A 15207-nucleotide genomic window follows, 5' to 3' on the forward strand; every position below is an offset into this window, starting at 1 on the left:
CATTGTTAAAAATGGAATATATAAATCCACCACTGTTATTGTATTATTGTACCATATCTCCCCTCAGATCTGTTTGTATATGCTTAATACATTTAGATACTTCAGTGTTGGGTACGTATCTATTTATGATTGTTCTAACTTCTTGATGAGTTGATTCCCTTATTATATAATGTCCACCTTTTTCTCTTGTTACCATTATTGGCTGAGAGTCTATTTTTTTGTGATGTCAGGATAGCTTCCTACTCCTATTCTTTTTTTTTGGTTTCCACTTACAGGGAGTGTTTTCTCATCCCTTCATTTGAACCTATGTGTGTCCTTTAAGCTGAGTGTGAGACTCTTGTAGGCAGCAAGTAGTTTTTTTTTTTTTTAAATCCATTATGCCTTTTCATTAGTGAAAATTAATCCATTAATACTTGGAGTAATTATTGGTAAGTAAGGACTTATTAATGCCATATTATTCTTTTCTGGCTGTTTTGAAGTTCTGTTTTTCTTTTCTTCATTTCTTGCTGCCTGCCTTTGTAAGTTGATGATTTTCCATAGTGGAATGCTTTGATTTTCTCTTTTTTGTTTTTATCTTTGTTTATTTATTGTAAATTTTGGCTTTGTAGTTCCCATGAGGTTTATATAAAGCACTTTACATATAAAGGCTATTTTATGCTATAACAATCTAACTTCAGTTGCATACAAAAGCACTATCCTTTTACCCCCCTTTTTAAATAAAATTTATTTTTTTAAATAAAAAAATTACCATTTTTTAATCATGTATTCAACAAATTGTTGAGGCTATAGTTATTCTTATGCTTTTGTGTTTTAACCTTTATTCTAGAGTTAAGTAGTTAGCACATTACCATATGTGACAGTATTAGGGTATTCTGAATCTATGTGTGCTTACCTTTACCAATGTGTTGTATATTTTCATGTGTTTTCATGTAACTAATTAGCATCATTTTGTTTCAACTTGAGCTCATTTTAGCATTTGTTGTAATGCTGGTTTAGTGATGATGAATTGCATCAACTTTTGTTGATTAGGAAGGCCTTTATTTTACCTTCAATTCTGAAGGAAAGCTTTGCTGGGTAAAGTATTCTTAGTTGGCAGCTTTTTTTTTTTCTTTTTAGCACTTTCAATATATAATCTCATTCTCTTCTGGCCTGTAAGGTCTCTGCTAAGAAATCCACTGATGGCCTTATGGGGGTTTCTTTATATGAGAGATTTTTTTTCTCTTGTCTCTTTAAATGTTCTCTTTGTCTTTGGGTTTAGAGTTTTGTTGTTATGTGTCTTGAAGATTAAAATATTGAGATGACCTATTAAGAAAAGAATTGAAAGGGAGAGGAGGAAGGAATGGATAAAATAGGTGAAGGGGATTAAGAAGTGCAAACTTCTAGTTATAAAATAAATCATGGGAATGTACAGTATTAGGGAATATAGTCAATAATATTGTAATTACTTTATAAGGTGACAGATGGTAACTACACTTATGGTGACCATTTCTTAATGTATATAATTGTCAAATTGCTATGTTGTACACCTGAAACTAATATAATACTGTAAATTACACCTCAACAAAAATTCATCATTATCACAGTTATCCATTATCCATTAAGACACAAATCAGTTCATGTTCCTCCTCTGGTGAGAACCAACACTCCCTTTCTCCATCCCTTTTCTTTTTCCCCATGGCTTTTATCTCCATATTTACTTTATTCTGTGTCTCTCTCTCCCAAGTAGAAGATAATCCCCAAGAAGATAGGGACTTACTGGTTTGCTCATTGCTGGATGCCTAACTCCCAGAAATGTGCCTGGCACCATTTTTCAGAGTGGGAACTTAAAAAAATATTTGTGAATGAATTAATAAATGAATGATTACATAAAATCAGAGTGTGAGAAAGGTGATCTCTAAGGTCTCATTCAAATCTGCTTATCCATGATTTTGTACAGTGAATATGTTTTTCCTCTTTCTCACTAATGACTTGGAAATATGTAAAATAAAGCTTCTGTGGTAAAAAACAGACAACTTCAGCTGAACTAATTAACATAATTATAATAGCTGGCTTTTAAAAAAATTCTTTTGATGTGCTTTAAATAAACTCATTTATTCCTCATAACAGCCTTGTGAGGTAGGTATTATTATTTTCATTCTCCAGATGGAGAAATTGTGGAAAAGAGAGAAAGTATTGGCACCTAGCCTAAGGTCCCACAACTAGTAACAAGCAGAGCCAGAACTTGAACCCAGAGCTGTAGTTCTTTATTGTATGTCATGGCCTAGGGAATATAAAAGTGAAGTTCTTTTAAAGTTAATGATATACGATATTTAAAACATAGCCAGTGTCTCCCTTCCATTTTAACATACTCTGCTTTAAAAATATTTTGTAATATGCATATTTGAAACATGGATATTGTAAACATTATATTACATGGAATGTATTCCATGTAATATAAATAATAGAAATTAAAATATTATAGTTTCCTTAATTTATTTTTTCTCTGGTTGAATTTTTTTCTTGACTTTTTTTTCTTTTAAAGATTTTATTTATTTATTTGAGAGAGAGAGAGAGGAAGAGGGAGCATGAGCAGGGGGAGGGGCAGAGGCAGAAGCAGACCCCCCCCACTGAGCAGGGAGCCCAACTTGGGGCTTGATCCCAGGACCCTTGGGATCATCACCCGAGCTGAAGGCAGATGCTTAACCCACTGAGCCACCAGGCGTCCCTCTTTTAACTCTTAAATTGTTTGGACTTTTTTTTTTAGTCTTTGTGTATTTGGTATGTTAGAAACTGTCCCATCATTTCAACTATGAGTTTTCACACAGTAACTAGAGGATCATTAACTTGTATGAAAATCAGTTTGAAGCTTTATGAGATTACCAGACAGGGGATTATTTCCTCATTTTGTCTCTCTCTCTGTAGCTTTGAGGTTCTAGTAGTGCTTCTTCAAGAGCTTTTACACTGGTATGTAAACCCATTTTGTCAGGTGAGGTAATTTGGGCTCCTGCCTTTAGGGAGAAAGGAGAGAGGCTGCAGGAGTCAGCTAGGTGAGCATTGCGGTATGCTCAGTGGACTGAATCTTCCAGCAGTAAGCAAAGGAGCGGGAGGGAGATGAAAAATTTTGTGAGAATAGCTGTTTATTCTAGTGTGTGCTTAAAGCTTTATATTCTCCTTAACCCTCACCACATTTCTGAGGGATGCATTATTTTACTCATTTTTACAGATGAGGCTTGATGGCACACAACTAGTGAAAATGCAAGGTTGAATCCCAAACCAGGTGCTTTCTACTATGCTGTTACTTGTACTTCATTGTATTCCTTAGAGCCAAATCAGGAGCTACCCATGAGGGAAGGGTTAGGGCACCACAGACATCTTAAGTTTCAAGCAACAACACCCAGATTTCTATTAATGTGACTGTTTTGTGTAAGGAATAAAAGCAAGTGCTCAGGGGATATGCCCACAAATTCTTAGTGATTTAAATCCTCTGAATTCATTCTTATGGGGGTAAGGAAGAAGTAGAGTGCCTTTATGTAACTATTTTCCTCAACACCTAAGTAGAAATCCCATTTCAGTTTGAATTAAGAATTGATTAGAGAGTAAAATGTCTAATTGGGTAGAGAAATTCCTTTTGAAACATTATAAAAGGAAGCCCCGAAGAAAGCATATTTTTTGAGTGTCTATGTGGGAAAAATAGCTGCTCCTTTCAGGAGTGTGTTGGACTAGACAAACACAGAAATTTGTGAGAAATTGCTGGGTAAGAGAGAGGGAAATGTAGGCAGGTGGCCACCAATATAGGGAAACAAGAGTATCTTTGTTCTTTGAAACTGAAGAGTGCTGCTAACACTGAAACAATCTCTAATTGCAGTTCATTCTCTTCTAAGCGTCTTTTGTGAACTCTAACAACTAGAGAGTGTGCTCCCAGCGGAGGGAGGAAGGCTGAGAGAAAGCACCCGAGCCTCAGTGGTGAGCCCAGTGACTGCTTGGTGAGCAAGTGTCTTCACCCAGCAAGCACTCTCCCTTCACATTGACTGTGGAAAGAAAAGATGCTCCCCCGGCCTTCCCCCCCCCTCCCCCAATCCCAATATCCTCAACTCCAGATGCCCTCTAACCCAACAAAACCAATTTAAAATTCTCAGCAGCTCGAGAAGGTCCTTGATAAATAAGGCCTTTTCTCACAGTCTGGTTGTCACACAGCTGATGGAGTAGAGAGGCAAAGAGTCAGGAAGGGGTCAAAGCTAAGCTAGAATTACCCCAAACAGGGGGAGGGGTTATGACAAGCCAACTGAAGAGACCTGAGGCAAGGAAGCAGTGCCCCAGTGGGACAGGGCAGCTGTGTGCCCGCCCGCCTGCCTGTAGAGGTTCATTCTTGGCAGTATTTCCCGAGGAGGCAAGGGGCAGGTAGAGCCTCTCTCGCATTCCAGTTCACCTGCAGGCTCCTAAGCAGCAAGTCTGCCTCCACCTTCATTTACAGCATCACCAGCCCCTGGCAGCCCGGGTCAGGGTCAGTATGGCGCCCTAGCGGGGAGAAGCGTTGGAGCTCACAGAATCTCAAATTCCCCTTGCGCTGGGCAATGACTAGCAAATTTGAAAAGTAGGAGGTTCCTGAAGTTCAGCTAGAGGATGGAGGGTCAGCAGAAGTGCTGTCTGTCGCGCCATCCCTAATACTGGCTACACACACACAGCGAACAGGCTAAAGTAAGCTGGGGGGAAAAAAAGAAGTTGAGTATCTAGGCTATTTCACTAGAGAAAAAATTTGGCTTTAGTTATCCAGATATTATTTTAGGTACAGTTAAATAACCATCTAAAAAGTATCTTTAAAAAGCAATTTCTTTCCATTCCCTTTTGTCTCATTGAAGTAGCAGCGGTTCAGGCAGTAAACAGAAACTTCAACAAGACCATACTTAGAGTGCATTAAATAAATATAAATTTTATTAAAAACACTCACATAGCGTTATCAGGAATGATATAATAATAAACGCTTTCAAATAACCTGCATTCATAACATTACAATACTTACAAGTATTTATAACCATCCTCAGGTTTTATAGACAAACTGAACATGAAAATGAAATGAAACTAAGTTTTAAAAAAAGCATAGAAAAATGCACACAGAGTTCATTATCTTAGTGTCAAACTGCAAAAGTTTCCTATACAAGTTACCCACTAGCTTTAGAAGTGAACTGTACAGCACTGTGCGTCAATCAAGATGAAAAATTCATTCAAGTAAAGTTGACACCACTCAGAAGCATTTTCAAGTATGGCTATATAGTTAACCTGATATTCCTATATAAGCAAATTGGAGATCTGCTTCCATTCATTCTAACTGAGGCAGGTGTGATATTTACAATTATAGATCTGATATTTACAATATGCCACTGGATTTCCTCTCTTCCTCCCTCCCTCCCCCCCTCCCTCCCGCTCTCCAAACCCCAAACTACACTTCTTGCTCTTGTTGGGCCAGCAGTTTGACAAATGACAGTGGACGATACAGAAACCAGATATTCAAATAGGGATGGCTGACTCAAAACCAACAGATGTGCACAGACTAGCCAGATATTTGGGGTTAGACACATGGTATATGCAAAATATTGAAATCATGTGGTTTGACATATGCAAAGCAAATGTTTTTGAAATATTTGTAAATTGGTCACAGCCAAAAACTGTGGGGCGATTTTTTAAAAAGACAAAAGCCATGTTATAAGGACTTGACCAAACTCCAAGGCCTCGTTTAAGAATTTATTTATTTGAAATGTTAGAAAGCACAAATGTACTTAGACCAAAATGTAATTGTCCAGTGGATTGCACGCCACACCCTTACGTGTTCTGCCTATGGAGGGAAGTCCTCGTGGCCCTTGACTGTATTGGCTACGGGGTCAAAAACTCTTAAGAGTGTCGAGAGACTCTAGCCAACGGCCACTTGCCAAACTCCTGCCTTACAATCTTCCCTTTATCAACTCAGTGCATTCTATTTTCATGTAATTCTTTTTTCCTGCTTGAAACAGTCAAAAGATTTCCCCAAACTTTTAAAATGCTTTTCTTTACAATAAAAAGAGCCAACAGATTTTACAAAATTAGTTTTAGTTACATCAGGACATATACAAGTAAAATAGGAGGGATTCAAAATAAAAGGGTTAAATCCCTGAAAAAGGAATATATTTATTAACCTACAACAATTTTACATAAACACAGGTGACATGTTGGCATAAGGAGAACATGAGCTGAAATATCCCTGAATTTTTAGAACAAAAAGGTTGAAGTTCAAGTTATACTTGCGAAGAAATCAAGTATTGAAAAAAAGGTATGCTTTTTTTTTAATAATAATAACAAAAAGACTTGGAAAAAAATGATGGTACACGATGCTCTAAGCTTTCACTCTCAGTTCAATATCCTATTGCCAAACTAGTGTTGAGGTATATGACAAGTAGGAACATCACTCAAACCTTTAATGAATTCTTAGCTCACATTATGATATATTTGTAGCAGGCTGAGTAGCACCATCATGATGTGAATTCTGCTTCAAATCCATATATATATATATATATATACACATATATATGTATATATTTAATTTTTTTACAGTACTAAAATACTAAAGCATTGCGTTAAAAAAGTTTTGTTTACAATTTAATTTACTTACTATACATCTCTTTCACTTCTTTATACAAATTAATGATTTAAAACCACCACAGCAAACCAGCTGCCTGTTTTTTTTTCTTTTTAATTAACAGATTCACATGGAACTAACCCTGTTTATTCATCTTATGCAGGCATCAGTCTGCTCAATCTTCCTGGAAAAGAGGACACTTAAGCTAAGAAATGACAACATCACAATGTACAATTATCAACACAAAAGCAGACTGCCATTCGGTTTGCTGAAGAGCATACAGATCCATAAAATAGCATCAGCTTAAGTGAACTAGCTTTGTTATGTCTGTAGCATGTCGTTATTACCTGCAGTTAAGAGAAAATTCCTAAAACTACATATTTGAGTAATGAACTTGTCATACAATGTTGTATAAAACTGTCTTACAGTATAGCATGTGAGATGAGCACCAGAAAAATGTGTTGTGGACTAATGTATTCCCTTGAATCCAGTAAGCCCCGTGGCGGATTTAACTGGCTATATTAAAAATGGACACATTGCTCATCAGCAGATGCATGGCTAAAAGCAAAAATATTTTAAAAGCTTTCCTTGTTTCCTTAAAAAAAAATCAACTTTGCATTCTAAAATGAAAGTAAACTTTTTTTTTTAAACGTCTCAGTACCTTAGCATTGTTCAAGTTGTCAAAGCTTAGGTAGACAAAGTGCTTCTAAAACACCATTTAAAATATTTATACATATACGTGTGTGCACATATACATATGTGTATACATATATGTACATATATACGTTTATTGTCCTACAAGGACTTCACTGGATGAGCAAAATCCAGAGGCCTTTAAATGTCCACATTTAAAAAAAAAAAGAACAAAAACCTCGTGTAAGAATAGGTAATTATGCTAAAAACTTGACTGAAAAGGTACCCCTATTATTCAAGGGCATTGGAGTACACACGGATAGCATCTTGATGATATAAAGGCATTAAATTTTCAATTGTTAAAGACACCATTTTCTTAGCACCATTTCTTAGAACATCCAAACAAATTCAGTGTTTTGCTGTCTATTCATTTATGCTTCCTGTAGCTATTTTGATAAATAAAAGTTAATATTAAGATTACAGTAAAAACTGCATGTTAAAAAGCCATTAATTCCAGTATTTCAGTACATTGTATATTCAGCACCAGATGGTATTTTAAAATTCCTGCCCCTGTAATACTACAGTACTTGTTTGACTTGTGTTCCATGACTATGCAAACTTGGTATTATTAAAAGTGGTCACATGTGTAGAGTTGTAAAGGGGGAAAAAAATCACATTTACATATCATCTCGTCCAATAATAGAACCAGTGTTTAAAAATGCAAATTGTGGAACACTTTCTTCCCCACCTTCTTTTTTGCATAGAATCCTTTGGTCTTTTGCCTAAATGCCATCTGTGACCACTTAGGAGTCAGTGGAAATTAAGTGCTATGGTAGGATGACCTCTTTTTTTGCTGGTGAGCTGAGGTTCTTCCCACCACATTTGCCAGGAATCCTGTATCCTTTCCCCACTGCCCCCGTCATGAGAACTATACTACGGACAGGTTGGTTGTGGTCTTTTCAAATGAGGTACCCACCACAAGGAGCGACATCATATGTATCTGTTGTAAGGCCCTGTGACCCGAGTGAAGGCATATGGAGATGTAGTTACTGTGGAGTCTGTGGTCACGGACATGGTCCTTTCAGCAAGGGACTTGATAAAGCGCAGGTAAGTGGGCTCGGAAGGTTCATGCGGCTCAGTGGGCTCCCGTTTCACTTTTTTGCCGTGGGTTTTCTGAGGCACATAGTCTGGCCCATACTTCTCACACTCTTCCTCTTTCTCTCGGGCTTTTTCAGCCATTTTGGCTTCCCAGAGTGCCAAGCCATGTTTTGGCTCATTCATGCTCTTATGCTGGTAAAAGACCAGCGAGATCCTGGTGGGGTGATTCCTATTGGGATTCTTTAAAGGGGTTGTGGCATGAAGCTCGCGCTTGGCACACTCAATGAGAATTGACCCATGAGTTGGAGCCACAGCCACTCCCCCAATGTCAGGATCTAGAAAGCTCTGCTCACTGTCTGACCAGACTTCATCATTGTCCTCGGGGGCAGAAGGCTGCTTTTCCTGGTTACCGGCATCCTGTAATTTGTATAAGCCTTCTTGGACAGAAGCAGTTCTATCATGGCTAAGACCTGGAAGCATCTTAGAGAACCCATTAGCTGTGTGGGAAAGCATGTCATTTTCCTTGTTTTGGAGATGCAGGGCATGAAGAGAACTGTTGAACATGCCTGGAGCTGCACCGTAGTTATGGATTATATGAGAAGATGGGGGATGTTCACCATTCTTATAGTCTATGTTTGGATTGCTCAAACTGGGTGGTAATCTAGAGGCGGCTCCCATGAAGTGGCCATCCATCTCATGAGTGGAATAAGGAGGAAATGTCCCTACATGGTGTACATTTGTTTTAAGAGTACAACTGCTGAAGGCATCTCCCTGCATAGTTTGGTTTCCATAACCTAAGTACTTAGAGGAAAAACTCTGGCTATTTCCGAACCTCGGCTGGTAAAGTGTATGGATGGGTGGTAAATTTAGCTTAGAGAGAGGGTCTTGGTTTGGATACCTGTATAGATCCATGGGCTGAGACTGGGGAGAATAGGAACCCAGATACGGGGAGCAGTTGTCCACCGATACATTTCCATTGCATTGATATGATGGATATTGATTATTCTGGTTCAGAAGCCCTGTGTAGGGATTCATGGGATTAGAAGAATTCAAATATGAACCTGTAGCTTGGGATGAGGTGGAATAGAGGTTCATAGGGCTGGCGCCTCCATAAATATCTGAAGTGTGTGAAGAGCCCGGATAAGCTTGGATAACTGGATTGGGCCGCCTCATGTAAAGATTGGCTGATCCAGAGGAAGAGTAGGAGTTGCCAGACTCTGACTGAGGGTTATTCGTCACGGGGTGATGCTGGGGCTGCTGCTGCTGTTGGGGTGGCTGTTGGGGTGGCTGCTTCTGTGGCTGTGGAGGTTGCTTCTGCAGCGGCGGGGGTGGGGGCGGGAGCTGCTGGGACTGCTGCATGACTGGTCCTGAAAGTCGCAGAAGTTCTGTGGACAGGGTAAGAGAAAGCACACAAATGTGTCCGATTATTATTTTACAGAAGCTAGCGAAGATGTTTAAATGTATGTGAGAACCCCCGGTAAGATGATGCAATACCCATCAAACAAGGACAAGAGCAAAGTCAGGGTTCTGATCACTGGTGTAATTTTTTTGTCCAAAGCATTAGATAAAACAGCAGATCTCTACAACAGTACGATGTGGTAAGTGAAGAAAAATGTCACAAACATCCAAGAGCTGTTTCACTGAGAGCATCATGTTTTCTGGAGCTTCTGTGCATCTGACCATGCCACATTCTACCTGAAGTGCCCTTCTCCCTCCACCCCACCTCCCTGCCCTTCCTTGGCATGGTCCTCCCTTCTTCAAGGAAGCCTTCTCTGACCTCATCTTCTAGTGCATGCAGAATACCCACAGATAGAGCAATGCTTCATAATGTACGGTAATTATGCATTTTTTAGTCCTCTTCTCCCACTGATGCAAAGCCGTTCCTTGAAGGAAGGGACCAGGTCTTATTTTACTTTATTTCTCCACTGCCTGGCATGCAATAAAATTTGTTAAATAATTGGGAGTAGCATAAAATTTGTTACAGAAGATTCAGCAATGCTATGAAGAAAAGAATGACCTTCACTTAACACCCAAAGCATATCTTACATAACTGGTAAACCCCATCTACACAGTGGTCAATAAAACTTTAAAGTAATTTTCAGCTTTGTAAGTGAAAACTTTAAGTCATACTTTTATTGCATGACCTCATAAAAATCTATGTATGAGAAAAGAACAAATAAATGGAGCTGTAATGGCAGTCCTGAGCATTGAAATGATTATTACAGAAACCAGTTAGAAAAGACTGGAGGCAAAGTTCTATCCGATTATACTTTGCAGCTAACCTAAAGGAGAGATTAAGGAGTGAATAGGATTTACTTCTCTTAGTGTAAGTCAACCAATCAACAAATTTTTGTTAAGCATCTTTAGCATATTATTCTAAATTACTTAGTTTCTCTAGGTTTTGAGATGAATTGGTAGGGGAATTTGACTTGGTGAAGCAAAGATGGTTGGTTCTAAGCAAACCAGTAGACTAAACTTAAAAAGATAAACCTTTTTCTTTTGTTAATGGCCAGGCCAATACCATTTGTAAGATGTGGATATGGACATTGCATTGTATGGCTTTTTATAGCAATTAACTGAAGACACAAACAAGGGATTTTGAAAGGAAAGTATCAACTTAGTATTGATAAATAATGCTCTGTTGCTACTACCACAGATGTGATCTGTTTGGATGGGTAAAAGCTTTAGAAGATAACTACATGTTATGAGGATACCCCTCCTCAACTCAGACTTAATGTGGCTAAGAAAAGGATCTTCTTCTCCTGCCCCTGCTCCATAAATCCTATTTTCAAATTTCTTATTTCAACAAATAGTACTGTTTTAGTTACCTAGGCTTAAAATGTTCAAGTCAATCTTAAATTTTTCTTCATCTTTGTTCCAATGCTTTGTCAGCCATGTATTGCGAATCATTTTGGGTGCATTCACTTCTATCATTTTTGCTACGTCTTCATTGCTACCACCCAAACTCAAGCTTTTCTCTTGGTTTATTGCATCTGTCTCCAAACTCATAGCTCCTCTGCCTCTAATTTGGCCTCCTGTCACTGCTAGATTAACACTAATTTCACCATATCCCCTCATAAAACTGCCATTTATTACAGAATAGAATCCATACTTCTCCATTAAGCTGGGGTTGAGGGTGCAATATCTCATTACCATCTCCAAGAGCAAAGCCTGGCCCTTGGGACTTCAGAGAAGATTCTGGTTCAAAACTTAAGACCCTCATTTTGAACATAAGTTTCAGATAACACAGATGCATGTTGCTTTACATTAAATTTACCTGCCAACTGTTTAGTCTGGCTTGCATTTTCAGTCTGTTTTGTACGAGATGAGGCTGACTTTTCCTTTTCATTCTTATTTGCGCTGTTTTCCAGGGAGGAAAGCTTTTCAGCTGCAGCTTTCTTGGCTTCTAGTTTCCTTTGTCGGCATGTCTTGACTGGCTCTGCTAACATCCGGACTTTTCGCCGAAAAGAACTCAGCACCTGAATGGCACCATTTTGTTTCTTCTTCTCTTGAGCTTCCACACTCCCAAACTCATCCACGTCAGAGACTTTGTAGAGAGGCAGAACATGGAGCTGCTCATCCTCAGGTTTTCCTCCAATTTCTCGATTGTCTTCTCTAGTGAGGGTGCATACCTGGTAGGAAAATAAGACAGTACCGCCTCAGTTTCAGTCCAAAAGACACGTGTGTGCGCGTGTGCGCACGTGTGTGCGTGTGTGTGTGTGTCTGTGTGTGTGTAACTTTCTCCCTGTCACTATTTAGATTTGTGGTGGTGGTCTCCTGGACCAGATCAGTAACAGGCATATTACCATGAACCACGTCTTTCTGTTCTTAAGGGAGGTTGCATTAAAATGGTACAGGGAGATAGACAAGTCCATGTTGACATTTTTTTTTTTCCCCTTTTCTTTTTTTGAGTCTTATCAGGAAATGTTACCAGTGGTGACTTTGTTCTTCAAATATATTTTTGATTCTAAGGGAAGAAGCGACACTCCCACCAAAATGGAGCAATCTCCCACCTTTCACACTTGAAACATAGATGTGAGAGATGTGACACCTCTTCAAGAAGGGGCTAAAAGGTTCTTCCACCAAATGATTTCCTGTTTTGCTAGTTATCACAGTCACCTAATCTCATACTTTTGTACACAAAGAAATTTCACATCCTTCCTCACACCGGACTCCTAACTCCCCTTTCGTTGCTCTTAAGACATTTCCACAAGCTACCAAAGTGAAATCTAAGTAATGTAAAACTGAAGATACAGTTGCTCTAGGGGATGTGTAACTCAACTCTGCATCTACCTTCCTCTTCTCTCCTTTTCTGTACTTGTCAAGACTAACTTACTGTTGTTCCTCTCTCTTTTCTCTTCTAAGCTATTGCACCATACAAGGGGCTCTTCCAAAAATGGGTAAAGTCTACCTCTCTTGCTTTGCTAACTTGATGGTCCCTTTTTCTCTTTTGTTAGCCACAGTTATATTGGTGTTGATGGGAGATTATTTGTTGGCTTTAAAATACTAGCTTTTAGTATTTAGTGTTTTTGAGTGATGCAGAAGACATGATCATGATTATTTAAAGTACAGGAAATATAAAATTACTGGAAGATACTCTTGAAAGGAATGTGATAACAGACTTACCTTGATAGACAAGTTTAACACGAGATGGGACTAAAACGAGTTTTTCACTTCCAATACATAAATAAGTCTTCCAAATCCACATCTCTAAGCACTTGCCACCTTTTCTCACGTGTGTGTCCCTACTCTCTTCTTACCTAGTGCTGCTTTCCCTTGCACCTCGTGGAAACCGTGACCTATTAGAGGCAAAGTCCCCTTTACGCAGAACCTTTCTCATCTCTGCCTTCTCTCCATCACCTTGCTAGCGTGAAACATGGCTATCTTTAGAACCTACTATGGCTCTGATTATTATTTATTTCTTCTTCCTAGAATCTAGCCTAGCCTTCTAATAGTGAGCAAGTGTTCAACACATAATTAGTGACAATTTTAGATATTGTGGATGATAAGCTGCCTTGTTGGTCCTCCTGGTCAGAAGTCCGCACGCTAATCTGCCTCACAGCCAGTTTTTGCATGGCCAGTGAACTAAGAGTGTTTTTTGCATTTTTAATGATAATAAAAAAATAATGTGGTGGAGATCCTATGTGGCCTGCGAAGCCTAAAAATCTACTAACTTTCCTTTAATTAAAAAAAAAAACAAAACTTTCTGACCCCTGCTCTAGACCATTAAACCAATACCTTTTCTGCTTCTCAAAAACTTCATACCTAGGTTCCGTAAATTACTTCCACTATTGTTTACCATCTCCCTGGGGTTCTTGTCTACCCGAGACTATGACTTTGGTCTCTGTATTCTGTTTTTCATCTTAAGTCTCATTGGTCATCTTCCTCAACTACACATATATCCATGTTGATGACTCATTAGGGAGATTATAGTTTCTTCACCTAAACTTTTTCATTCTTTATCTCCACCCTGGTTTCTCTCTCTCCACGCAAGGCCACACCATGGACTCTCAGTGTTGGACACTGCTCCACCCTAAGACCATATTCATTTTCTCCACTTATCAAGACCTCCAATTATACGGCCCAATCTACTTCACCCACTATGCTATGTAGTTAAAATGGGCTCTTCTGTACTTTGAATTTTTTACAGTAGTTACTATGCCACAGAAGGGTATTTTTCATTTGCACTTCTCTCTGCAAGGTGGACTGGTGCCTTGACTTGTATACGGCTTTTTACTTTACTGATTATAACCTACCAGATACCTGACACTGAATTTTGAAAGAACTTTTGGCAGCTAATAGTAGCTGGCAATGCCTAGTCACTGGTTTAGCTTTGCATCAACCATGCTTTTCCTGTGCTTGTCAACAGATTTCTAGTAATGTGCCAACCCATTATGAGAGTACTAGATATGCCAAACAAGGTCACCTTTGCAACAGCAATTCATTCATGAAAACACTTGTGCAATGACACCTGTAGAGAACATATTACTCTAATCACATGCTACTAACTTGCAGCCTTTCACTCTTTCACAGGATGTGCTGCTAACCCATCCTGTGCCCCACTTACCAATGTGCTGCCATTCTGCATGTTGTGTAAGTCCCTATGGGCATGAGCGCAGAAGTCCAAACATGCAGTGACCCCTGAGAATGGTCGGCCTTCCTTTAGACCCAGTCGGCACTCTGGTGCTCTGTGTTCATATTCAATCTGAAAAATAAAAGTGTGTGTGTGAATGGGGACATACTTAGGCATTTGAAATTCTTAAGCTACATTTGAGAAAATAGTGTAAAACCTGTGTACTGAACAGGTCAAAAAGACTCCTTAGTATTTTGGCTATTTAGAACTTTAAAAAAAATGTTGCATATTTTATATCCAGAAATACAATAGAATGATACAAAATAGGCCAAACATTTTGATATGGTAAAGTATTTATTTTACAGTGTTGAGGTATAATTGATATACATTAAACAGCATATATTTAAAGTGTACCCACTTGATGAATTTTGACATGCATATACGTAAAACCATTGCAACAATAAAAATAATGTACATAGCCATCACTTCCAAAGTTTCCTCCTTCCCTTTTTAATTCACGCTTCCTTTGTTCCCAGGTAACTACTGATCTGCTGTCACTACAGATTACTTTGGATTTTCTAGAATTTTATATAAGTGGACCTATTTTGAGTATATTTTTATATATGATGAAGATTAAGAGTCAAGGTTAATTTTTTTCCATATGGCTATCCAACTGTTCAAACACTACTGGATAAAAAGATTATCCTCTGCCACTAAATTGCCTTTATCAAAAATCAGTTGACTGTACATGCTGGATCTATTTCTGAACTTTCTATTCTGATCTTTTGGTATATAACAGTGTGTTGGGAGGTGTGTGTAT

General features: G+C 38.6%; 1 protein-coding gene across 1 annotated transcript in view; it reads right to left on the reverse strand.

Annotated features, from left to right (window-relative positions):
- Positions 1–5701: 5701 nt before the first annotated feature.
- TET2 (tet methylcytosine dioxygenase 2) overlaps positions 5702–15207 on the reverse strand; it is a 136458-nt gene continuing 126952 nt past the window's right edge. Inside the window, exons 9-11 of the mRNA XM_028121251.2 lie at positions 14382–14519; positions 11592–11946; positions 5702–9699 (exon numbers count right to left, since the gene is read on the reverse strand). Coding sequence (XP_027977052.1) covers positions 8207–9699; positions 11592–11946; positions 14382–14519 — 1986 coding nt within the window. The 3' untranslated portion in view covers positions 5702–8206. The remainder of the gene's footprint in view (positions 9700–11591; positions 11947–14381; positions 14520–15207) is intronic.

This window comes from Eumetopias jubatus, unplaced genomic scaffold (assembly GCF_037043125.1).
Source record: "Eumetopias jubatus isolate StellerSeaLion01/CBP00866 unplaced genomic scaffold, mEumJub1_p1.0 scaffold_2, whole genome shotgun sequence".
In the NCBI taxonomy this organism is placed as follows: domain Eukaryota; kingdom Metazoa; phylum Chordata; class Mammalia; order Carnivora; family Otariidae; genus Eumetopias; species Eumetopias jubatus.